The sequence below is a fragment of the Toxorhynchites rutilus genome, chromosome 2 (assembly GCF_029784135.1).
Source record: "Toxorhynchites rutilus septentrionalis strain SRP chromosome 2, ASM2978413v1, whole genome shotgun sequence".
NCBI classification, from domain to species: Eukaryota; Metazoa; Arthropoda; class Insecta; order Diptera; family Culicidae; genus Toxorhynchites; species Toxorhynchites rutilus.
In genome coordinates, this window is record NC_073745.1 from 196,307,814 (window position 1) to 196,334,086 (window position 26,273).

Sequence of the window (26,273 nt, forward strand, 5' to 3'; positions counted from 1 at the left end):
TTTCATGTAAACGTGCCCATCGTCCGATGCATGGAAAACTTGTTGGAAATTTTAAGGGATATTTATATCTATTTTTTTCAGAATTTTTAAAGCATATGTTTTCGAGAAAAATGAATTTTAATTTTTAAAATATTTTCTTTCAATGAAATTTTTCTCCAAAAAAATCATTGATAATTTTCAATGAAAACCAAAATAATTTCTTACATCCCATTCTTTGACTAAAATTTTGTAGGTTAATTTGGGTTTATAAATAGCCCTTAAAATTTCCAACAAGTTTTCCATGTATTGGACGATGGGCACATTTATATGAAAATAGTTTTTCGAACAACATGTTTTTGTTTTTCTTTGAATTAGGATATATATTTTTTAAATTTTTTAAACAAAATTAAGATAAGTTGTATTTTTCCAAAGAAAACATGAAAAATTTGTTGTTCGAAAAACTTTTTCCCTGTAAAAGTGCCCAGTCCGGTGTATGGACGACTTGTTGGAAATTGTAAGGGCTATTCATATATATATTTTTGAGAATTTAAAAAAAAACTTTTTTGTCAATTAAATTGTTTTCCAAAAAATGTTTGCTATTTTTTGTGAAAATTTCAACAATTTCCTACATTTCGTCCTTTGACAAAAATTTTATAGGTATCATAGGTATCAATTTTTGAAAAAAAATCAGAATAAAAATTGGCTTTTTTCAAAAAGTAGTCTAATTATTCTTCGAATATTTCAAGTGTGCAAATTGGCTTAAATGACCCATGTATTTACACCAACAACGTTTCACTACTATCTGAGATAGTGCTGCCAACGACCAGCCGAGTTGGCATGAAATTCGTCAACATATACCTAATAAAACTGTGATATCAGATTAATCATAGTAATTTATTATCGCGAAAATAACTTATTTTTTAGCATGTTCATAGCCCCCTTAATACTTTAGGTTTGAATTTATTGATTACCTGGACATTTTTCAACGATTTATTGAATATGTTTTGAAATTGAGTACCGGAAACGTAGCGAAACGGGGGATATGCCATACAAATGAAGCACAAATTTCTGCATAACTTGAGAACTAATCAAGCAAATGGAATCAAACTTGGCATATAGAGGCTTTGGGGATCGATAAACGTTTCTATAGTGGTTTGACACTCCTCCCCTTTCTATGGAGAAGAGGGCTGCCATGCAAATGAAACACAAACTTCTGCATTACTCGAGACTCGAAAAACTGAAAGAAAATGAGAACTTGAGAACTAAATTGTAAGACGCAAAAATCTAGAGAGGAATTATTAGATTTAGGGCTGTCTTTGTTCTATCATATTTTTTTTTAAACATTTATCCCATGTAACGGAGAAACATGTTATTTGCAAGTGGTTGGAAAATCTTGAACGAGAATTGTGTCTGAAAATAATCTGATATTATAATGACGAGTTTTGGTAGAAGTCCTAGGAATTTCATAGTAAAAGGTAATTTTAAAGGGTAGATTAGAAAATCAATCAATGAACAGTTCTACGATTGGACCTATGAACGTGCGCTTAGTAAAAAACGTGAATGTGGTAACGAAAAATACATTTTGGGCGGGAAGTCTGTCGGGTCAGCTAGTTTCAAATGAATAAAATAGTATGTAATAAGATAATTAATAAACTATTTGTTTTTGCAATGTATTCGATTTTACCTATAAACCACACGTTCTCATTCGTCCGATATTTTCACTGTCGAACAGTGTAACTTTTTTTTCTTCCCATTTAGTTCCGTCTGCTCCGAAAGCCATCAAAGCGGTTCCCGCATCTAACACGAAAATACTCATTTCCTGGTTACCACCTGCTAACAAAAATGGCATCATTACCGGGTATACATTCTACATGTCGCTGGTAGACGGTGGCCGAGAGGAAGGCAGTCACAAGCGTTCGTTGGTTCCCTTTGCTGAAATACACGAAACGGTAAGGCTCCAGGAACATGGAACGTACCAATTTTGGCTGACAGCATCCACCAAAGTGGGTGAAGGCGAGAAATCCGAAATCATTACGGTCCCACCGAACAATAAGGTTCCTGCGAGGATTGTTTCCTTCAGTCAGGAAATTGTTACCCCGTGGAAGGAAACTCTAGTTCTGCCTTGCAGAAAAGTGGGAGTCCCAGCGCCAGTAACGATTTGGCGCCAGGACGAACAGCCGATGGAGACCGGAACTAGGAAAATGATTGCAAAAAACGGAACCCTTTACATTAAAGACTGCCAACACACGGATGCTGGCAATTACACATGCAGCGTGGAAAACAATTGGGGACGGGATGAAATAGTTTACCATATCAGAATCAAAGTGCCCCCGGATCCACCAAGTTTGTCGGTCATCAATACTTATACGGACAGTCTGCTGCTGGAATGGATGGATAACAAGAACGGTGGATCTCCGATTCTAGGATATGTAATCAATTACAAACGAGAGCACGGCGATTGGGAAGAGATTCAAATCGACTCAAAAACCAACACTCATTTGCTGGTGAATTTGTGGTGTGGGACGAAGTATCAATTGTACATTACCGCAAACAATAAGATTGGAACCGGACTGCCCTGCGACATTGTTCACTCACAGACAAAAGGGCTTCCGCCGGTGCAACCCAAGCACTCACAAATGATAACTCATAACTCAACAAGTGTCACCTGCTGGTTGGACTCCTGGGGAGACGGTGGATGCGGAATACTTCATTTTTCGATCGAAAATCGAGTTTACGGTAGATCTCAATGGAACATGATATCGAGCCACGTTGAAGCGACGGAAAGAATATTCACGGTAGCAGATTTACATCCAGCCACAAAGTATCAGTTGCGAGTAACAGCATATAACAATGCTGGTGCGACAATGGCTATTTACAATTACACCACACTCACTGTGGCAGGTGGTAAGTTGAACAAAACTACGAAATCACAGATTATACATGTTTCACGGCATAATAATTACCTTCATTTCTATTTCTTACAGTGATGGTACATCCCGACTTGACTAATCCTGTGTCACCACACCTTGGATACAACCCATTTTATGCTAATTTCAAAGTCTTGCTGCCGTTGTGTCTGTCGATTCTCATCCTTTTCGCACTAATCGCGGCGGCTCTTCTCATCCGAAAGAAAAGTAATCTGCTCTCCTCATTCAACCTTCAATTTTCCACTCTACTGAATAAACACATTTCATTCTGCTCTTTTGTTTTTTTTTGTTTTTGAATTTTCTTTCCAATCTCTTCCCCAATGTCCGCCACGGAATTAATTCGTCCCCAGAGCTGAATACCCAAAATCGAATACCGTCAACGTCAATGTCGGAGTCACCTTCAATTGCCAACATCCAGAACAAGCACAATCGGGACCAGCAATATCTGGCGGTGCGAGCTCAGCAAAATAGTCGCAACAGCAATTCCGTCGATTCGGGCAGTCTTAAAGCAGAGGGAAATGGTAATCGGATCTCGTTTGCTTATCTCTATGATAGCGCTGTTTGAATCTTTCACAGCGCCGTTCGAATGCTTTCGAAAATTTTCAAAACAATAGCAGGTCCTTTCTGAAGCATTGAGCTTCGCTGTGGAGTTAACATACAGCAAACAAAAAAAACAACGGAGGGTGCAAAAGCCTAATATTATCACTTAATTTAGTTTCTTTTCTCTTGCTTTCCTTTTGTTTCAGAATACATTGAAGACATTTGCCCGTATGCAACGTTTCAGCTGAACAAACAAACTTACAGCGAAAGTTCATACAGCGGAAATGTTTACAGTGGACCATATCATTCGGTAAGAGGGTCATTTGTGTATCATGATGTAAAAACCGAAAGCTATCATGTAAGTTTAATTTTATATCATCACCCTTTCTTATGCTTATCGATATATTTTAGACATCTCTCGCACTCATTTGTTTCCTTGTTTGTGGAAAACCGAAGACAATGAACCGGTGTATGCCAATTAGTATCTCTTTGTTACCATTATTTTGTATGAATTCTTCCGCTAGAGAAACATGATATCGTGTGATTGTTAAATTCACAGAAACCCCAAAAACACCACGATTGAATATACAGTGACTCAAACTTGTAATCGTGCAGATCCTTTTCCACTACTTTTGAAAGTCGAAAATAGGGCCCTATTCCAGAAAACGAGACGAGCAATTCGTCTCGTCTCGGCTTCAGTCACTGTCGAGACGAACAAAATATTCCATTCCAGTACACGAGTTTCATTGGACTGTTTTATTTGGTAGACTGGAGAGACTTCAGTCAGTTCTTCTCGGTATAATCAGTGATGTCAGATGAAAAGACATGTTTTGTTTTGTGAAAAACAACAAACAGTTTTAAAATTGATCAATCGATACTCTTTTCTCAGTGCCAAAATATTAAAAAAAACATAACAAAAAGGAATATGTTTCATATATCTTTTGGTTTCATTGATATTTTTCCTCGAGCATATGGTTTGATCACTCAGACGTTTTGTTATTATGGATTTATTGGGGGCAGTGTTTGTTCACCTAATCAACAATTTGTCAAGAAAAGTTTTAAATCTATATTCACTGAAGTCAGTTTTTACGCGGTTTTTGGAATTTACGCGGATTTCTGAATTAACGCGGTTTTTTTACGCGGATTTTGAAATTTACGCGGTTTGTTTTTACGCGGCACTCATTAACCTCGTAAAATTCAATATGTTTATTGATGTTACTTTACGCAAAATAATTTAGTATTGTATCAATGATTAGTAGCTAAAAATTAAAGAAGATACAGATAGCAGGTTTGAAGCATGCAAAAAAAAATCAGGTAATCAGTTGTTAGAATATGGGTTACATTTTAAACTAATAATTCACTGTTTGTTAGATTTTTACACGGATTTTGAAAATTAACCGGTTTATTTTTACGCGGATTTTGGAATATACGCGGTTTTTTTACGCGGATTTTGGGATTTACGCGGTTTTTGTTTTCGCGGCACGTATCCCCCGCGTAAAAAGCGACTCCAGTGGATATGTATTTCCAATAAAGTAGTTGTTTTGAATTACTCATTTTCGTTCAATATGAAGACCCTTTCGGTGCCGTGTTAATATATTCCAAACATTCATCTAGCATCCCTGGATATGAGTTCAGTGTTTACATTTGGTTGTGTTGTTTGGAAGAGGCCCATTTGAAAATCTGAAAACATACATTGCTTATGCAACACTAGTTTAGCCGTGAAACAATTTTCGAAGATAAAGGCGGAGCAAAAGAATACCGATGCTTTCAATCAACAAGGTGAACAAGCGCTGGTTGCTGATTAAGGGTCAGCTGCATTCCAATAGGAAGTATCCCGTGTCGGGCACACGTACAGAGCTTTGGAGACAGCAATATCCGAAATACGAAAACACTTGTAATACTAACCTCGAGCCAACCGCGAGTAATCGGTTACATATTACTAACATAGATAATAAGAAAAATTTTCAAAGTATTGAACTCCCGGCCCCGTGAGGCTAACGCCATATGAGCCTTGATAAAAATATATATTTTGGAAAAAAAAACAAGGTGAACAAACACATCAAACAAACTAGACGATTCGACTGACTCATCGACGAGTGCGGTCAAACGGTCGTTGAGCCAGACGAGCTAGTCGTTTGTTTTTAGTCGAGCTCGGCTTCTGGAATATCAAAACAAACGAGACGAGCACTCGTCTGCTCGTCTCGTTTTCTGCAATAGGGCCCATAATCTGTCGGAACATTCTATTAGGATAATGACATATATATTAGGCTGTCAAAAAGTCCTGCGGTATTTTTTTTGAATTTTCATTTGTTCACAAAATTAGTTACAATCATCTGTTTTAAGTCGAATATGCGCCGTTTTGTTCGATGACTTGTTCCCAACGAGATGCCAACTTCATAATACCCCTGTTATAGAAACTTGCTTCCTTATTGGAAAAAAACTCGGATAGCCAATTTTCACAGGCCTCTTTTGTGGCTAACTTCAGACTACTTAGCTCGTTCGCCATGGACAAAAACAGGTGGTAGTCATTTAGTTCAAGGTCCGGACTATACGACGGATGCAAAAGAACCTCCCATCCGAGCTCCCGGAGCTTCTGGCGCGTCACCAAAGAAGTGTGTGGCCTGGCGTTGTCCTGATGGAAGACAATGCGGCCTCTGTTTATCAGAGATGAAGAGGCCATCATGAGTTCTACCTTCAAGCGGTCCAGTTGTTGGGAATACAGGTCCGAATTGAGCGTTTGGCCATAGGGAAGCAGCAGCTCATAATAGATTATTCCTTGACAATCCCACCAAACACACAGCAGAACCTTCCTGGCCGTTAATGAGGGCTTGGCCACCGTCTGAGCCGCTTCAGCAGGCTTCGACCACGACCGTTTGCGCTTCACGTTGTCGTAAGTGACCCACTTTTCATCGCCAGTCACCATCCGCTTCAGAAACGGGTCGATTTTGTTGCGATTCAGCAGCGATTCACATGCGTCGATACGGTCAAAGATGTTTTTTGCGTCAACGTGTGTGGCACCCATACATCGAGCTTCTTTGTGAATCCAAGCTTCTTCAAATGGTCAATAACGGTTTGATGACTTATCCCCAGCTCTTGGCCGATGCTACGGCTGCTACTATGCCGGTCTTTCTCGGCTTATTCAGCGAATTTGTCGCAATTTTCGACGACAGGCCTTCCGGAGAGGGGCACATCTTTGACGACCTCTACACCAGAACGAAAACGTTGAAACCATCGTTGTGCGGTAGAAATGGAAAATGTATCGGGTCCATAAACTGCACAAATTTTATTGGCAGCTTGAGATGCATTTTTACCTTTGTCATAGTAGTACTGTGAAATATGTCGGATTTTCTCTTTATTTTGCTCCATATTTGCGACACTATAACTCACGAACGACTTAACCAAACAAAACACTGTCAAGGACTATATTATAGCGCGCAAAAATACCTTTCCAACAAGCTAAAGTATTGAGTACCTCCCCTAATATATATATATATATATATATATATATATATATATATATATATATATATATATATATATATATATATATATATATATATATATATATATATATATATATATATATATATATATATATATATATATATATATGTATATATATATATATATATATATATATATATATATATATATATATATATATATATATATATATATATATATATATATATATATATATCATTTTAAAGCTTAAACCTTCAGCTTTCGGAATATTTCACGAACATATTGTTATCTTGGTGTGTGTGTAAATGAAGTGGACATAAAAATCGAGAAGAAATGAAAATTCGATTTTTTTTCTGTTTCTACAGAAATATTGTGAATCAACACAATTTTTTGTCTACCAAGATCAATAGCAAATTCAACCCAAAGATATTCTCTGTCGAATGAAAAATTTACCCTTCGTTTTTTGGCGATTTAGAATTTAATAAACTTTCGTTTTCATGAGTTTATGGGTGAAGAGTGCATGTATTTGTAAGAATGCGTATGTATACGTGTAAGTATCATCACTCCTTGCAATCTTGGAACCTACAAACGTATGAACACAGAAGAGTACTCATAGCATTATGAACTTCTGGTGCAACATGCGTTGAAGTGCTCTGTTCATTTACTTCAAAGTTTGATCGACCGACTAAAAAAAAACGGCTGAACGTATCAATATGAAACGTTCACAGGTGTTAGGTACACTAGGCTAAGAATTTCCCTGCTAATATTGAAACTTACTGCAATTGTTATATCCATCGATTCGGCAATACTGTTAGTACAACCATCATCCAGGAAAAAGCTACTGTCAATTTCACTTACAAGCAACACACGTGAAGAACAACATGTATCTTTTCATACGTAGTTAAAATGCAAAGAGAAATTCTTAGTTTATATTTTCACGCGTTTATTATACATTACGATTACTCCCGTAGCCCGTTGTGGTTTTTGGCATAAAGTTACAAAAGTTTGGCGACGAGAATTGGGGAATTTGTGCTGTTCCCGGGAAAGGTGCTGCTGCTGCGATGCCTGCTTCATTCACCTTCGAACCATTCAACCCTGCTACAATGAAATTCGATCGCTGGCTTGAAAGACTGGAAGTGTCCTTCCGGATATACAAGGTTGGTGCTGATAACAAACGCGACTATCTTCTTCATTACATGGGAGCTGTTACGTACGACCTGCGATGCAATGAACTGAAAGCGGAGGCTCCCGTTACGAAAACATACGAACAAATTGTCGTTTTGCTGAAAGAGCATTTTAGTCCTGCTCCACTGGAGCACGTAAACAATTGGAGCACGAGTCGCTTAGCGATTACATTACGGATCTCGAAAAGTTGGCACAGACATGCAACTTCGGTGATCACCTCGTACTGCCATCCGTAATCAATTCGTTTTCGGGTTGCGGAATCGCGTGATTCAGTCTCGTTTGCTAGAAGTAAGAGACCTCATGCTAGGGAAAGCGAATTTGGCATTTGGTGCATTTGCATTGCATTTGGTGCATTTGGAATGGAAATGTCGCATCGTGGAACAGACGAAATGCATGGTTCTACTTCGAAACCGGTTGTGCAGCATATCGAACATGGTAAAAAGAAACTGAGGAACGTTGCTGCTAAATTGAATTTGGCTACGAAGGAGAAGCCAAAAACCGTTGCACCCGGCAAAAGTTGCTATTGTTGAAGGGATTCGAATCATTTGACTAACAAGTACAAGCATCAATCAACAGTGTGCAATTTCTGCAAGAAGCAAGGACACTTGGAAAAGGTGTGCCAAGCGAAGCTGACAGGAAACAAGGCGACGCTGATACACATCACATAGAGAGCTCATCGACAGTGAGAGACATCCTACACATACATAGTATCCGGAGCTTTGTCGACAAGTTTCTGTTGGATCTGATGATTGATGGGAAGAAACTGACGTTTGAGGTGGACATCGGTTCGCCTGTCTCTCTGATCAGTGTTAGAGACAAGAAATGTTATTTCAAGGACTACGACATACATCCGACGAGTACGAAACTGGTGAGTTATTGCGATACCGACATTGTAACGTTAGGAAAAATTTTCGTCAATACTATTTCGAACGGTGATAAGCTCACATTACCCTTGTATGTTGCAGAGTCAAATCGAAACCCACTAAAGGGTGTGTCACATCAAATTGCATCACGGGAAAAACGCTGTAGAAATTCGCCCAGTAGACCGATCCTTTTGAAAATTTTAGACAGTAAAATAAAAACTATTGTACAACTTTTGGCATTTTCTTTTTATTCATACTTCGAGCCCAAGCCCGTATGCTCGCACCTTCCTCTTTACCCCGTCCATAAGGTTCTATACAACGTCAGGTTGTAGTTTTTTTTGAACAGAAATCCATTTTCGCTTGAAGTCCGCCTCCGATTTGACAACTTTTGGGTTCTTCCGGAGGGCCTGCTTCATAATCGCCCAATATTTCTCTATTGGGCGAAGCTCCGGCGCGTTGGGCGGGTTCATTTCCTTTGGCACGAAGGTGACCCCGTTGGCTTCGTACCACTCCAACACGTCCTTTGAATAGTGGCACGAAGCGAGATCCGGCCAGAAGATGGTCAGGCCCTCGTGCTGCTTCAATAGTGGTAGTAAGCGCTTCTGTAGGCACTCCTTAAGGTAAACCTGCCCGTTTACCGTGCCGGTCATCACGAAGGGGGCGCTCCGCTTTCCGCAAGAGCAGATCGCTTGCCACACCATGTACTTTTTGGCAAACTTGGATAGTTTCTGCTTGCGAATCTCCTCCGGAACGCTGAATTTGTCCTCTGCGGAGAAAAACAACAGGCCCGGCAGCTGACGAAAGTCCGCTTTGACGTAGGTTTCGTCGTCCATTACCAGGCAATGCGGTTTCGTCAGCATTTCGGTGTACAGCTTCCGGGCTCGCGTCTTCCTTACCATGTTTGCCTTTCGTCGCGGTTAGGAGCCTTCTGAACCTTGTATGTACGCAGGCCCTCCCGCTGCTTGGTCCGCTGGACGAATGAACTTGACAAATACAGCTTATTGGCGACATCCCGGACCGAACTTCTCGGATCACGTCTAAACTGCTTAACTACGCGCTTGTGATCTTTTTCACTGACGGAGCATCCATTTTTGCCGTTCTTCACCTTCCGGTCGATGGTTAGGTTCTCGAAGTATCGTTTTAGTACTCTGCTGACCGTGGATTGGACGATTCCCAGCATCTTACCGATGTCCTGATGTGACAACTCCGGATTCTCGAAATGAGTGCACAGGATTAATTCATGACGCTCTTTTTCGTTCGACGACATTTTTCCAAATTTACGAAAAATTGACAGTGGAGCATGGCCAACGTGATCTATACACTCTTATCTGATTATAAGCGAAAGCTGAAGATATAGTTCCTGAAAATTAAATTTCTACAGCGTTTTTTCCGTGATGCAATTTGATGTGACACACCCTTTACTAGGGCGTGATTGGTTGTTAGAGTTAAACATGGACTTCAAAAGTGTATTTAAGCCAGATGTTCATTCTGTAACTCATTCAAATACTTCTCAACAGCCAACACTTTCCTCACTAGAGAATTTGCTTACTAAATATTCTGGTGTATTCGATAACAATATGGGTAAGATTGTTGGGATTCAAGCACTGGTAACTTTCCCCCAATCTAAGTACAATTCTTTACCCTCTCAATAACCTACTCAAGGATGCTGTTCCCTTCGTATGGAGTGAGAAGTGCGACAAAGCTTTCAATTACGTGAAAAAAGAAATGCAGTCACGTTTTCTTGTGCACTACGATCCTACCCTACATCTTGTTCTGGTAACCGACGCGTCACCATACGGCGTTGGTGCGGTTCTCAGTCATCAGTATCCCGATGGAACTGAGAGACCACTACAATATCCGTCACAAACTTTGAACAATACGCAACACAGATATTCACAGATCGACAAAGAAGCGTATGCAATAATCTTCGGCATTCGGAAATTCCATCAATATTTATATGGAAGACGTTTCGTTTTAGTTACTGACAACAAGCCTGTTTCTCAGATCTTTTCAGAGAATAAAGGACTACCTACAATGTCTGCTAAGCGTATGCAGTATTGTGCCGCTTTCTTACAGTCGTTTGATTATAAAATCAGATACCGCCGCTCTTCTGATCACTGCAACGCTGACGCAATGTCTCGTTTACCTTTGTCTGTTTCTGATCCTGAGTTGGAAATATCAGATGTAGTAGAGGTTCATACGATTGAAACCCTTCTTTGACAGTGGACGAACTGGCTATTGCGACGCTAGCTGACAATAATATCAAAGTCTTAATACAAGGTTTAAGATCAGGGAGAGTAGTCGAACCGAAATACAGATTTGAAGTAAACCAAGAGGAATTCAATCTTCAAAAAGATTGTCTCATGAGAGGTATACGTGTTTATATCCCTTCTGCGCTACGTTCAAAGGTTTTGAATGAACTACACTCTAGTCATTTCGGCGTTTCTCGCATCAAATCGCTTGCTCGGGCATACTGTTGGTGGGAAGGAATTGATAAGGACATGGTGCAGGGCTGTGGTTCATGTCAAGCTACCAAAGTAAATCCACCCAAAGTATCATTCCATTGCTAGGAATCACCCTCAGAACTGTTTCAACGTGTCCATGTGGACTATGCGGGTCCATTTCTTGGATATTATTACTTGATACTTGTCGATGCTATTTCAAATGGCCAGTGGTGAGTGTATTGAAAAACATGACAACCGAAACTACCATTCGTGAATGTAGAGATTATTTCGCCACCTATGGTATTCCTTCTGTATTCGTTAGCGATAACGGACCTCAATTTACGTCTACTGAATTTGCTAAATTCTTGCGTTTGAATGGCGTGGTTCACAAGTTTAGTGCACCGTATCATCCGGCCACTAATGGTCAGGCCGAGCGTTTTATTCAAACGATGAAGACAAAGCTAAAAGCTTTAAATTGCACTCCATCGCAAGTTCATGACGAATTGTTCTCTATATTACTTTCCTATCGGAAAACTGTTCACCCAGACGCAGGTCAATCTCCTTCTATGCTTGTCTTTGGTCGACAAATAAAGTCTCGTTTAGATCTCAGATCTCATCTCCGTCGGTAGATGTTAATCATAGCGAAATTCGAGGAGAAGTTCGCGAGTTTCAGACAGGTGCTCGTGTGTCGGCTAGAGAGTATTTGCATGACAATAAATGGAATTTTGGTAAGATCAAGGAACGTTTAGAGAAATTACATTATCTAATCGATCTTGACGATGGCCGTACATGGAAACGCCATATTGACCAATTGCGCGATGTTGGCTCTGTTGGTACAAAGCTTTCCACCGAACGAATTTTTCTCGCGCGGAAACGGGTTAAACTCTGATGAAAGTTCAAAAAACAATGTCGCAATAACTTCTGGTGCCCGTGTTCAAGACCACTCAGATTGATTGTTGATTCTAATATTCCTTGTCTTACACAAGCCAAAACAACTACTGCGACAGCTGAACGGGAGCTCACTTCAAACGGCCAGTCCGATGCCCAGAGATCAACGGGTACTACAGATTCTACGGTATTTCAAGATTTGCGACGTTCATCGAGAACTGTTCGAGCTCCACAACGACTTGACCTCTAGGAAGGAAGAAACTTTTCCACACGCGGGAAAGCTGTTATATCCATCGATTCGGCAACACTGTTAGTACAACCGTCATCCAGGAAAAAGCTATCAATTACACGAAAGCTATCAAAACAGGAAAATACTATCAATTTCACTTACAAGCAACACACGTGGGGAACAACATGTATCTTAACATACGTAGTTAAAATTTAAAGAGAAATGCTAAGTTTAGATTTTCACGCGTTTATTATACAATACGATTACTCCCGTAACCCGTTGTGGCTTTTGGCATGAAGTTACAACAGCTCTTCTCTTCTCTTGAATGACGTTAACGTTCCTTTGTGGAACTTTTGCGGTCTCAACGTATGCATTAACTAGTGTCATTTATTAACACTTAGTTGAGCCAAATAACACGCCTTGAATGTATTCCGAGGGGCAAGCTCTTGAATACGCATGACCACAGTGCAAGTCGAAGGAATTTTTTTGACGAAAAATTCACCGGCCAGAACGGGAATCGAACCCGAACACCCAGCATGATAATGTGAGACGCTAACCACTCGGCTACGGGTGCAGCAATATTTGCAAAATTACAGAATATTTTCTAAAATCCTGTTTTTGGTACTTTTTAAATATGATGCAAAAAAATAAAATAAATTTGTGTTCGTCAAAGTAACTAATTAAACTTGTACATAATTATTTGAGTTTTCAAAAACTGCTTTTTGGTTTCCGTTGCGATCATTGGTTATTACATTATTCATCATCAAAGGCGAAGGGGTAAATTTTCATTAAAACAAAAATATATCTGTATAGAAAAGTCCTACATGAACGTTGTTGGTACCAAATGAAAGCGGTTAATAAGGTTAATGGAATTTGCTATTAAGTTCATTAGCAAAAAATTTGCTAAATCCACAAAAAATTCTTTAAAAACAAAAAGAAATCGATTTTTTATTTCTTCTCGATATTTTTGTCCACTACACCTACACTAGGGCGCCAATGAAAATGTTCATCTCTAATTTCAAAAAGTTACCTCATAAAAAATGTTCCCCACCTCGAAAAAACACTCTATGCCAAATATTAGCTAAATCGGACTTAAGGGAGAGCGGCGCAAAGCGGTCAAAGTTTGAGTTTTTTGAAAATCGAAAAATCACCTAAGGGGGAGCAAAGGAAATCGGGGTTTTCGAAAACGATTTTTTTATGCCAAATGTCTTAAAACTGCATGAAACGTCAAGATCTAGTGACATCTCGATAAAAAAAAAGACGGGTGGGTAATGTCGGGGACATAACCGGAGTGACGTAGGACTATACAAAGGGGACATCTTTTGTTAAATATATATTTTTAATATATTGTTTTATTTTCTTCTCCTACGTGAATACCTACCTATCTACCTGAAAAATGGATTAGTTTACTGTTTACTCTTTATGAATATGTTGAGGGTTGAAAAGAACCTTTGGTGTTGTGTTTTTGTTATCACTCGATATTCCCATCTTGTTCGGTTAAACCTTCCTGTTTAGCTATTGCGTTTGCCACTCGCCACAGCTTTCACAGTTGGAAAATTTCTTCCCATCCAGCTTGTGACATATTGTTCAGTAAATTACATTTAATGCGACGTGCCGGAGAAACACTTTGCCACTCACTGAAACTAATTGTTGCCTTGATGAGCCCCGAACCGAAGCTGCTCTGTTCTTGATGCGGGTTTTCTGATTGTCGTGAGCAGCTTTGTAAGCCAACTTGAGCACTCCGACGGCCGAAACTCTATAATCGCTGTTAGGTATACTGGTGCTCCGGCACCAATCCGTTCGGCCTAGTTACCCTTGCGGAGCAATCAGTGAATGCGACCAACAGGGAACTGGAGACCTGCACGGTTCGAGTGAGACTTTGCCTTTCCCTTAACTTGTCCTCCTTTGTTACGTCCACGATGCCGATGCCGTAGAACCACACGGGTTTACGGTTTGAAAGAAAATAAGATATTTTTTTGGGGTCCGCGTGTTTTATACTCTAGCGGTACACACTCACAGGATAGAGACAAATCGGCAGACTCAGCCAGAGGGGCGAGTCCAACGAGACGAACGAATGAGCGTTAAAAGGGAGCGATGGCAAAAAAATACATTCATTACGATTTGTTCGCTCGTTGGATTCACATGCAGGCTAAAAAGGGTCCTTTTCAGGATCACAAAATTATCTTCAATCTAAAGAGTTTATTGTTTTGTTATCACTCGATATCCCCATCTTGTTCGGCTAAACCTTCCTGTTTAGCGATTTGTTGCCACTCGCCACAGCTTTCACAGTTGGAAAATTTCTTCCCATCCAGCTTTGTAACATGTTGTACAGTAAATTACAATCAATGCGACGTGCCGAAGCGCCACTCAGTGTCGCTTTGGAGGCGATTTTAACCTGTAATTGAACATTTGCGATGACAGTGGTACAGTGTCGACTTTCAATGTGGGGTCATAATTTGGACCCCGAACTCTATGTTTACAAAAATGTCCAACTAAATATGTCGCATTACAGGTCCGTCCAATTAGCTAAATGTCGAGATAAGTGTAAATTACTGTACTTGCAATCTAGAAGCAATTTAAGAATTGGTGAAAATCAATAAGCTCAGAACAACTGCCAAATTCACATACTCATCAGATCCTGGCAAACAAATTATGAAAAAATCTATTTGTGTTTTATTATTATATTGGATAATGTTTTAGAAAGCATTGAACTGTATTTCCTAAACTCTTTTTTGGAAGGTTTAATGGCCCTGAAAAGCGCCTTGTTCTATGGAATGGTTCCAATTTAGAAAACTTAGTACTCGTGGTTTTGAAAAAAACCATTTCGAACGCCTTTGATGCCGCCTGGATTTGCCACCAAAGCAGTTTGTATAAAGAACAAACTTCTTTCTTCTGCTACCTGATGCCGTTTTGCGATTGCGTTTGCCACTCGCCACTCGCTGCAACTGCCTGTTGTCTTGATGTCCACCGAACCGAATGTGTTCTGTTCCGAATGCGGGTTTTCTTATCATCGCGAGCAGCTTTGCCAGCTAACTCGATCACTTCGGTGGCCGAAACTATATAACGCCGGCTAGGTGGACTGGTGCACTGGTACTAACGCGCTCGGCCTAGCTACCCTTGCGGGGAACTCCAGATCAACACGGTTCGAGCGGGATTTTGCCTTTCCCTTCACTTTTCCTCCTTTACCATGTCCAGACATGGCTGCTTGGGTTGGTTTGTTGATGTGTTGTGATGCGAACCGATGTGCTGTACGGTTTGAATGAGAATGATCGTTACGGCAGCGGAGCGGGGATTTTTAAGCTGACTGGCTGGCTCGAGAATTACGCATGTGTGAGACTGCGACCAATGTTTCGTTCATTTTTTTCTTTTTCCTTTCCAATCGTGCTTCATTCTATTTCGCTGCTGCTCTGGTTGCCCGTTTTGGTCGGTACGATTTGAGGAGCACAAAATGGACCAATCAAAAATGGGCACATAGTGGATTTGGACAATGCTTGATATTTCACAATTATTCAATTATTCATCTCAAGAAAAATGAAATGTTATTCGTTATGATAGATGCGTAGATATATTTCCTATCAATTGATGCAAAAACCTTTGCGATCTATTGAGAAATGCTCGAGTTATAAGCGTTCCAAATCTTGCATTTTTTCCTACTTGTTCAGTGCCTAGATTTCCATTTCACCCCCTATATCTTCCGGTTAGACGTAGTCCTACGTCAAAATTTGTCAAAAATCGACACTCTAGGATTTAGTTTTTTTCGGAATACGAAACGAAATGTATGGTTTTGGGTACCAATAAAAATAGTTATCTCGATTTTTCATTCTGAACTTGCTGCGAAATGTTGATTTGCACGATAATATACCTTTGGCAAAAGATCACCGAAAATCGAGGTTATCAAAAAAAAATTGTTGATGCCAAATGTCTTAAAATTGCAAATTTTAGAGTCGATTTTTCCCATACATTCATCGGCATCCTAACTTACACACACCAAGATAAAAATTGGTTCGTGAAATATTCCAAAAGCTGAAGGCTAAAGCTATAAAATGATCATTATCTCAATGGAATGTTTCAAAAGCTTTTTTTCGACTTTAAAAAGTAGTGGGAAAAGATTTGTATGGTGTGATACGACTACGAGTTTGAGTCACTGTACGTATTGCCAATTATTCCCTACTTCACGAAATAGACACATACATAAAGCATTGTTCGCATAGAATCTATACAGAAAAAATGACTCATACTTGGGGATGGAATAACATACAAAAATGGTTAACCAAACAAAAGAAAGACTTTTCGTTGCACCTTCAAGAAAAAGTATCATCTTCTATTCTGCTATAACTGCGCGCTTACCTTGTGATTTCTGCCATCAGAAGTTGCACACTTGTAGTTTCAACCTCTCTGGCAACTTCGTCGTGTTCTATGGTTTGTTGAACTTTGGTTTCCGCTCTATTGATACAAATACTTTACCAATTATTGAATTTCAAAGAAAAATTATCCATGAACGCGAACTTAATTGTGTCTACCGTGGTTTGGTAAAGTTTTTGTTCAAGAAACTGCTCGAAATCAATTATCACGTATGTTACCCCATCAATCAGCATGCATTCTTAGTACATCATCAGAACAAAGTCGTACAATCTCCAAGCTCAAATTGTGATCTCCAAACTCTAAATCAACATCTTGTTCGGTTGCTTGCTTACTTGGTAAGAACGAAATCCGGCTCACTGACGTATAAAGTATACAGCATCGTCCCGTCAACTATTCTCTAGGACTTATGGAAGACAATGCGGCCTCTGTTTATCAAAGATGGCTCTTCTCCATGAGTGCTACCTTCAAGCGGTCCAGTTGTTGGCAGTACAGGTCTGAATTGAGCGTTTGGCCATAGGGAAGCATGAAAAACAAATTTCTGCATAACTCGAAAACTAATCAACCAAACGGAGCCAAATTTGGCATGTGAAGATTTTAGGTGACACGAAACGTTTCTATGGTTAATAGACACTCCTCCCCCTCTCTAAGGGGAGAAGAGGAGAGGGGTCTGTCTTTATTCTCTCATATTTTCTGTATCAAACATTTATTCCATGTAACTGAGAAACATGTTATTTGCAAATCGTTGGAAGATCTTGAATGAGAATTGTGTCTGAAAATAATCTGATATTATAATGATGGGTTTTGGTAGGAGTACTAGGATTGCTTTAGTAAAAGGTAAATTCAACGGGGTCGATTAGAAGATCAATCAACGAACAGTTCTGCGATTGAACTCTCGAACTTTTGCTTAGTAAGAAAACGCGAATGTTCGAAGGTATTGATAACAGAAAACAAATTTTGGGCGGGACGAAATTTGCCGGGTCAGCTAGTTTATAAAAAAGTAGAACTGTCTTCAGGAATGATAATCTGACAGGGGGTACACTTAATTCACTACAAATCGAAATTATTATGACCGGTTCACTAATATGATTACCTAACAACTATTGGACTTGATGGAGTAGTGGGTTGGGCCTTGATATATTCGAGGTAATTCTGCATGTTGCTGCATCGAAACAGTATCTGTACAAAGACGAGACCGCATAAAGAACACCGAACTCACATTGATGAGATCAGGGATTTACTTCGGTGTTCTGCTGGAAATTCATTATTCATTCATCATATTTCAAAACTGATTAATTTTGAGTACTTTTATACTATACTAGTTTATTTTATACTATACTATATCTAATATATAGTAAAATTATAACACGTGAATAACATAATAACATTTCTGATATGTCAGTCATCACTTATTTACATGTGAGTTATGTTTATATGCCTATTGTATTATGATTTATCTTAAGTTAATAAGAAATATATTTTTTAATGTCCAATATCCGGCCGGATAGTGAGCACTATACTAACACTCCTGCTTTGCAGGAATATCATACAAGCAGAATTTTGTATGATATTCTGCCGATGAAACTGATAACATGACCGGTTCCGAGAAGTCTTTAGGAGCGTATCTAAGCAAAAACTAACCAAACTTGTTAACTGATGGAACACAACTCCTCTTCTTTTGGCCAATTCTGGTCGTTTCTCAACTCTCAGTAGCTTCGCTTCGACTAGAACTGCTTCGGCAGTCGTCCACAACAAAAACAGACTTGACAAGAAAATGAATTGATTAGCGTTAACTAGCGATGATGACTGGTGAACTACTCCAGTCAGTGATTATTTTCACTGACACGACCAATGAATACAAATCTGCCTCTTCATTCAACTGACTGCAATCCACACTTACATTTCCCCCTGACACTTATTTTACACCCGCGTACGCAATCTTATTTTTACGTCCATATAAAGAGGAACGAAAACATTTCTGATGCAAAAAAGAAGTTACCCAATCAATGGACGGCTTATTGTCTACCCATCGTGAACTCAAACCAACAAATTTAGACTTTTATCAAGTATGCTATAAAGGTCCTCGCGTTAGTATTAATAAATAGCGTGCAAAATAGCGCACACACACTACACGCTATTTTATACTTGTGAGCAATTTTCGTGTACGACACAAAAGAATCTAGCTAACCTGTAGCGTATGTCAAACCACGTTGAACTCAAACATCGATGCATGCACTAGTACATGGGAGAGAGAAAGAGAGGAACGAATTCGTTTTGGGGGAAGTCACTTCAAAATGCAATGAGCACTCTGAATGGGAAGAATGAAATGATATAGTCGAGTCGGTAGAGTGAGATAGCGACTAAACGCCCGACTGACTGTTTAGTCGTTTTGGCGGAGAAACTGTGTGAAGAAGCCAAAAGTCATTATTAACTGAATACAGATATAGCCAGTCAGATAGTCAGCTGACTATCCTCAGTTGACTATGACTATGCAGAGCCCTGGTTAACACCCCGTAACTCACAACTGAATGGAACAGTATTCAAAATATTCAATAAAAATTAGACTACTTTTTGAAAAGGGTCAACAATCAAATTTAGTGTGAGATATTTTTTTTGAATTTTCGAGTTTTTTTTCGATTTTTTTTCAAAACTTTAAGATCTACAAAATTTTAATTAAAGAATAAAAAGTAGAACATTATTTAATTTTTCCTAAAAAAAATATCTAACATTTAAAAAAAATATTTCAAAAATTAAAATTAATTTTTCGCGAAAACATGAGTTTTAAAGATTCTGAAAAAAATGAATATAAATAGGTCTGACAATTTCCAACAAGTCCCCCATACATCGTAAGATGGGCACTTTTACGGGGAAAAAGTTTTTCCAACAACAACTTTTTCATGTTTTTCTTTGAAAAATTACTATTAATATTTAATTCGTAACAATTTTATGTACAATTTATCGCGATTTCCATAATCTGCTAACTTTTTTCATTTTAGAAACATGTCAAGAACATTGTTTTTTAAGGATTTCAAGTATGCTTCCAAGTCTCATGTTTTTACACCCACAAAGTTTCACTGCTGGTGCTGATGGTGCTGCCAACTCCTTACACGAGTTGGCATGAAATTCGTCAATATTATCCAGTTTTCAACATACCTATATCATACAACTCACGACCATTTGTGATTTGATTTTTAAATAGGCCTGATAATTCATTTCGAAACGTAGTAACAGTAAAGAAAAATAAAACAAAAGATGAATATTTGAATACAATTGAAAACTTACAATAAGTTGGGTCATGATGCGAACATTTACATTTATCATACATAGAAAAGTCTTATTTCAATGCAGATCAACATAGAATTGAACGAAACTCTGCAAATCTCCCAGAGCTGTGCAAAATCATCCCTATAAATTAATATGTGAGTTGAGTTTAATCCTAATGTGTCGTTTACTGTATGAACAAATTATTCCTTCATATATGTGTATATCATTTGCAAATTCATTTCGTACTCACAAAAACAATTATGCTTTATTATTCCAAGTATCACTTTAATCACTATATTTTTATTAAGCATTTTCAGCCACACCATCGACCAAATCCCATTGTCATCTCATAACCTGTCACTGCTCATCAAAACTTTTCCTGCGGAAGCGCTTTCTCATGCGTTTGCTGCTCGAAACTTTCCGCTGTCTCATAGGTCTTTGGCTCATGCTTTTGGAAGCAAGAAAAAACGAAAGAGTAGTAATTGGCGAAAAGTTCAGTCATCATTCCATTCATCCATCAATTTAGTGTAGAGAATGCCAAAAAATATTATTGCATCGAAGTACTCGTGTTGAATAATCTACCAGAAGTCCCTTTTTCTTTTCTTGTTTCTTCTCAATTCAATGCTCTTCCGAACGATGCATAAAACATCCGTTCAATGATCTCAACACCAAAAAATGGCAAACCTCATCAAAATTTAATAAAAACCGTTCGCTTGCTATTCTGCCCCTTCAAACCGTCCAACCCAAATCCACCACGAATATATACGAAACAAATGTCGCATCTCCCCAAAAAATCGTCCAGAACAAAGAGCCCGAATACACGAAAGTGCGGAGAAAGGGCGGATCTCGCTTGAGAGATCCAGCCACCTCGGAGCCGATAGGTGAGTATGCGATTTGATAACGTTGGTGTTTTCTGGCTGTCTTCCGCAAAGCAAACCATTTTTAGATATAAATCAATTCATAGAATCTGACAATCCCGGATCCACAGATTCCGAAGTAAGGAAGATACTAACGCTTCATATACCGATTACAGAATATGATACGCTTGGTTCCGAGTCCGACAACGACATGGCCTCGCGTTCAAATCAGTCCAACTATCGTCATCATCGAGGTAAGTATTGGCGCGTTTTGTTAATGAATATGACTTACTTTGCTTACATAAACCATGGTGAAAACGTCATGGACCACCTGTTTCACGCAGGCACGAAGAAAATCAATTGGTCTCAACCTAATAAATCTCTCTATTATAGTCTTTCAGTTTTTCTCATGAATACAAAATTATTCTCCAATAAAATGACAGTTAGGAAACTATTGAACATTCAACCATTAAACCATTGAAATCAAACGAACGATGAAAAGATAATATAAACAGAAATATTCTGCTTATAAAAAAGTTGATACTTTTCTAGAATAACATCAATTAATTCCCGATTTTTTCGATGAATGTTAAATATGTTACCATGTTACTTCCATTCCCATTTATATTTTAGAGTATTCTCACGCTGAATCGGCTGAAAATAGTCGCTCCTGTTATGATCCTTTTCTTTTCTTTTTTAAACTTTTCCATATTATAGCGCATAATTTACAATAAAATTCGCTTATTTCCAACACAATGCAAAATTATCGTTATTCTTTAAAAGAGTGCAGAAAAATGTTCTCATTACATTTTCGCAAAAAAAAAGTTTGAAATAATTATCTCAAGACTAATCGTTTTCTACGCAAATTTTATAGGTATAGAGTTAGATAAGTTATTAAAAATAATAATGGTTAATATTGGACAACCTCCATTACGTTTTTAAGCAGAGTTATATGAATGAATTTGTATACTTTGCTGATTCTACGTAATTATGACTCAATGATTTATTGAAATACAAAAAAAAAAGATTTTTGTACCATTCCATCTGTTTATTTTATTAAGGCTCATGTACCACCTCAGCTGAACTGTCCAAATATGCATGGTTGACGTAATCACCAGCACCGCTCAGTGATGGAAAACGCATTTTGCTTATTTTCAGCTGAATAGTCTTGACTGTGAACAATTTTTTTGGAATAATCTGTCTCTACTTAATAAATACTAGCAGTCAGAAGCGATCCGGAGGGTTTTCTTGATTTTTGGTATTTTAATTCAATTTAAAACACACAGTTGGCTTACGTCAATTATGAATGATTTATTATTTATAATTATGAATTTTTATCTCATCGATAACATGTTGTAAATTACACTTTGCCGCCTTTTTGGCGTAAGAGTATTCCTACTGTTCGAATGTACACAGTTGGACCGTATACAACGGGACAGTTGATAAGAGGGCTTCAATTGTTTGTGTTATTAACACGTTGAGCGCCGCGTCGGTCCCTAGTGGCCGACTTTGAACTATTTGGTAGGAAAGCTTTGACTGATTAGGACTGGCAGTTACACGATAAGAAAATAAAAATATATGTACGGTTTATTTTCGGATATTTAACAAAATATGACTACATTCTAGTCGAATGTTTTACTATTTCCTATTTATACAATAAATATGTATGGAAATTGTGACCGACACTGATGTTGTGCAAATGTTCTTGATGCGGGTTGAAAGGAAAGCGAAGAAAGAAAACATCGGAGCTCAACGTGTAAATATTTAGCACCAATTATCGATGTGTCTTGCTGCAAGCAGCTGGGCGATGTGAATGGTGAGAGGCTGAGATCACCGTCACATGGTGATTGTTTGCGTGTACCCCCACCCAACAACAAATTAGTAGGGACAAACTTTGTATTAGCAGGAGAATTCCAGGGTTTGGAAAACACATAACGTAAAGTGTAACATCACAAGAGAATTTTGAATTGTTGTGAATTGGGAGTTAGGTGTTTGACGGAAAAAGGAAACAAATAGTAAGAGAATTTTTGGAAAAATTGATTAAAGGTTCAATGGTTTAAATTTGGTTTACTTTATTATTTTGATTCAGTTCAATTTTTCAATTTTTCGATTGGAAAGAAGAGATCGGTTTTTCACAATTGAAATTGAAACTTTTCGGATTCCGCGTGAGTAAATTGGGCTGTCTGGCAAGTAACAATTTGAAGGATACTGTAGCTAGAAGACATAGGACATTGGTCATCTGGCGCCAAACTCAGCGATTTTGAAGACCTGCACAGTCCCTCATACATTTGACCCCATGTTGGGCGCCTAATTTACTCAAGCGGAAATCGATAGGATTTTTTTTAATTTAAAAAAAAACATATTTTCTTTCCAACCGAAAAATTGAAAAAATGAATAGAATTAAAATAGGAAAGTTAACCAAATTTAAACCTCGAAAACTTTAATAAAATTTTCTAGAAATTTTCTTACTGTTTGTTTCTTATTTTCCGTCTAACTCCTAATTCCCAATAATTCCATATTCTCTTGTGGCTTAACTTTTTACGTTATGACTCATTGCCAGCGTGACGTGTGACGTTTTGACGCACTAAAATCAGGTTTGATCTCGTTTTCAAGTATAAGTTACACGACTTCCGAAAAGAAAACGATGCCAAAGTAAAATTAAGAAAATTGTTACAAGAATCATCAGTTGGAGAATATTTTATAGTTGGATTCGCTTTTTACCAGTCCAATACTTTTGTGACCAGGCAACACCTGACTTTTTGCAGTAGAGGCGATCTGGCGTAGTGGTAATTTCCATAGGTACCTCTCACGCTAAAGGTCGCGAGTATAATTCTCACTCCCGACATTTTTCCGAAATGGGAGTAAAATGACGAACCAGCCAAAAGTGTTAAAAGTCACTATAATACAGAAAAAAAAATACTTTTTTCGATTTTCGACTCTTGGCTATTCATTTTGTATTTTCAGTTCTGTTTTAAAACATACAAATGAACTTTGTTCTATTATTCGTCAACAAACGATGAACGCAGATTTCAGTATATCCAGTTTTTTTTTACAAAAACTCGCATGAACCATGCAAATGCTGGCATCCATTGAGTAACGTGACAACATGCTCTGAAAGAAAAAAACAGGATCCACGAAGCGTTCTCACATCACAAAATCAATAAAGTGTATTGAATAAAGGGTGTGTCACATCAAATTGCATCACGGAAAAAAGTAAAATAAAAACTATTAAACAACTTTTGGCATTTTCTTTTTATTCATACTTCGAGCCCAAGCCCGTATGCTCGCACCTTCCTCTTTACCCCGTCCATAAGGTTCTGTACAACGTCAGGTTGTAGTTTTTTTTGAACAGAAATCCATTTTCTCTTGAAGTCCGCCTCCGATTTGACAACTTTTGGGTTCTTCCGGAGGGCCTGCTTCATAATCGCCCAACATTTCTCTATTGGGCGAAGCTCCGGCGCGTTGGGCGGGTTCATTTCCTTTGGCACGAAGGTGACCCCGTTGGCTTCGTACCACTCCAACACGTCCTTTGAATAGTGGCACGAAGCGAGATCCGGCCAGAAGATGGTCGGGCCGTCGTGCTGCTTCAATAGTGGTAGTAAGCGCTTCTGTAGGCACTCCTTAAGGTAAACCTGCCCGTTTACCGTGCCGGTCATCACGAAGGGGGCGCTCCGCTTTCCGCAAGAGCAGATCGCTTGCCACACCATGTACTTTTTGGCAAACTTGGATAGTTTCTGCTTGCGAATCTCCTCCGGAACGCTGAATTTGTCCTATGCGGAGAAGAACAACAGGCCCGGTAGCTGACGAAAGTCCGCTTTGACGTAGGTTTCGTCGTCCATTACCAGGCAATGCGGCTTCGTCAGCATTTCGGTGCACAGCTTCCGGGCTCACGTCTTCCCCACCATTTTTTGCCTTTCGTCGCGGTTAGGAGCCTTCTGAACCTTGTATGTACGCAGGCCCTCCCGCTGCTTGGTCCGCTGGACGAATGAACTTGACAAATTCAGCTTATTGGCGACATCCCGGACCGAACTTCTCGGATCACGTCTAAACTGCTTAACTACGCGCTTGTGATCTTTTTCACTGACGGAGCATCCATTTTTGCCGTTCTTCACCTTCCGGTCGATGGTTAGGTTCTCGAAGTATCGTTTTAGTACTCTGCTGACCATGGATTGGACGATTCCCAGCATCTTACCGATGTCCCGATGTGACAACTCCGGATTCTCGAAATGAGTGCGCAGGATTATTTCACGACGCTCTTTTTCGTTCGACGACATTTTTCCAAATTTACGAAAAATTGACAGTGAAGCATGGCCAACGTGATCTATACACTCTTATCTGATTATAAGCGAAAGCTGAAGATATAGTTCCTAAAAATTTAATTTCTACAGCGTTTTTTCCGTGATGCAATTTGATGTGACACACCCTTTATGTATTTCACGGTATTGTATCAAATTATATTTTATGTTATTTATTGTCCTGGATACTTCTCACTCTCTTCTGAGATTCCCCCATTTCTTCTTCCAAAGGTTCAACCTATAGGAGAAGGTGGCCCTAAGTTGATCGTTTGTCCTGAACCAACAATCCCCCCTCTCCTTTGTATCTCAGATACGATGCTTTCTACCGAATATTCAGTAGTGTTAAATGAAAAATGATACAACGCTGACAATTTGATAATATATGACTTTTTTCTTGCTCTCTTCATTCTTGCGTTTAAGCGCCATTTTGCGTTTTCATTTCTCCAAAAATCAGAGATCGAAATTCTCGCTCGGCTGTGCGATAAATATTTAGTCAATCAATCTAGTTTTCGATGAACCGTGTATTGTTGATATTTTCGTCTCTTCCTTTTCACCGAAAATTCTTTTTCAGAGAGAAAGAGATGTGGAAAATCTCTATCTCGGAAGTTCAACGAGAATGCTTTTTCGTCTCTCATTTGGTACTGAAAATATGGAGCGAAAAATCAAAGCTAACTTTACCAAAATTAGTCTGTTAGAGCAGCGTCCAAACGATCTGCATTTGGACAGCGTCTGAATTGTACAAATTTTAATCCATCTCATGTTCACTTCACGATGAAACCAATTTTTGCCGCATGTTTTCAGCTGTACTGAAGAAGTGAAAAAGCATTATCGGCATCAAGGAGTCACTGAAAACGAAACCATTTTTCGGCAATCATAACTCACCGAAAAATAAAAATCGGCTTTGCGTTTCTCGCGAGAATCGAAGTGAGCGTATAACATTCTCTCGCCTCCTATATTCTCAGCTTTTTTTCCTGTGGG

At 38.8% G+C, this 26,273-nt stretch overlaps 1 protein-coding gene across 7 annotated transcripts in view; it reads left to right on the plus strand.

Annotated features, from left to right (window-relative positions):
• LOC129770824 (cell adhesion molecule Dscam2) overlaps nucleotides 1-26,273 on the plus strand; it is a 388,958-nt gene that overhangs the window by 343,870 nt on the left and 18,815 nt on the right. For 4 of the 7 annotated variants that reach the window (XM_055773919.1, XM_055773921.1, XM_055773920.1 and 1 more), the window contains exons 14-19: nucleotides 1,738-2,883; nucleotides 2,964-3,113; nucleotides 3,257-3,427; nucleotides 3,653-3,804; nucleotides 20,946-21,024; nucleotides 21,090-21,254. In XM_055773919.1, coding sequence (XP_055629894.1) covers nucleotides 1,738-2,883; nucleotides 2,964-3,113; nucleotides 3,257-3,427; nucleotides 3,653-3,804; nucleotides 20,946-21,024; nucleotides 21,090-21,254 — 1,863 coding nt within the window. The remainder of the gene's footprint in view (nucleotides 1-1,737; nucleotides 2,884-2,963; nucleotides 3,114-3,256; nucleotides 3,428-3,652; nucleotides 3,805-20,945; nucleotides 21,025-21,089; nucleotides 21,255-26,273) is intronic. The other 3 variants (XM_055773924.1, XM_055773923.1, XM_055773925.1) reach the window with 3 other exon arrangements.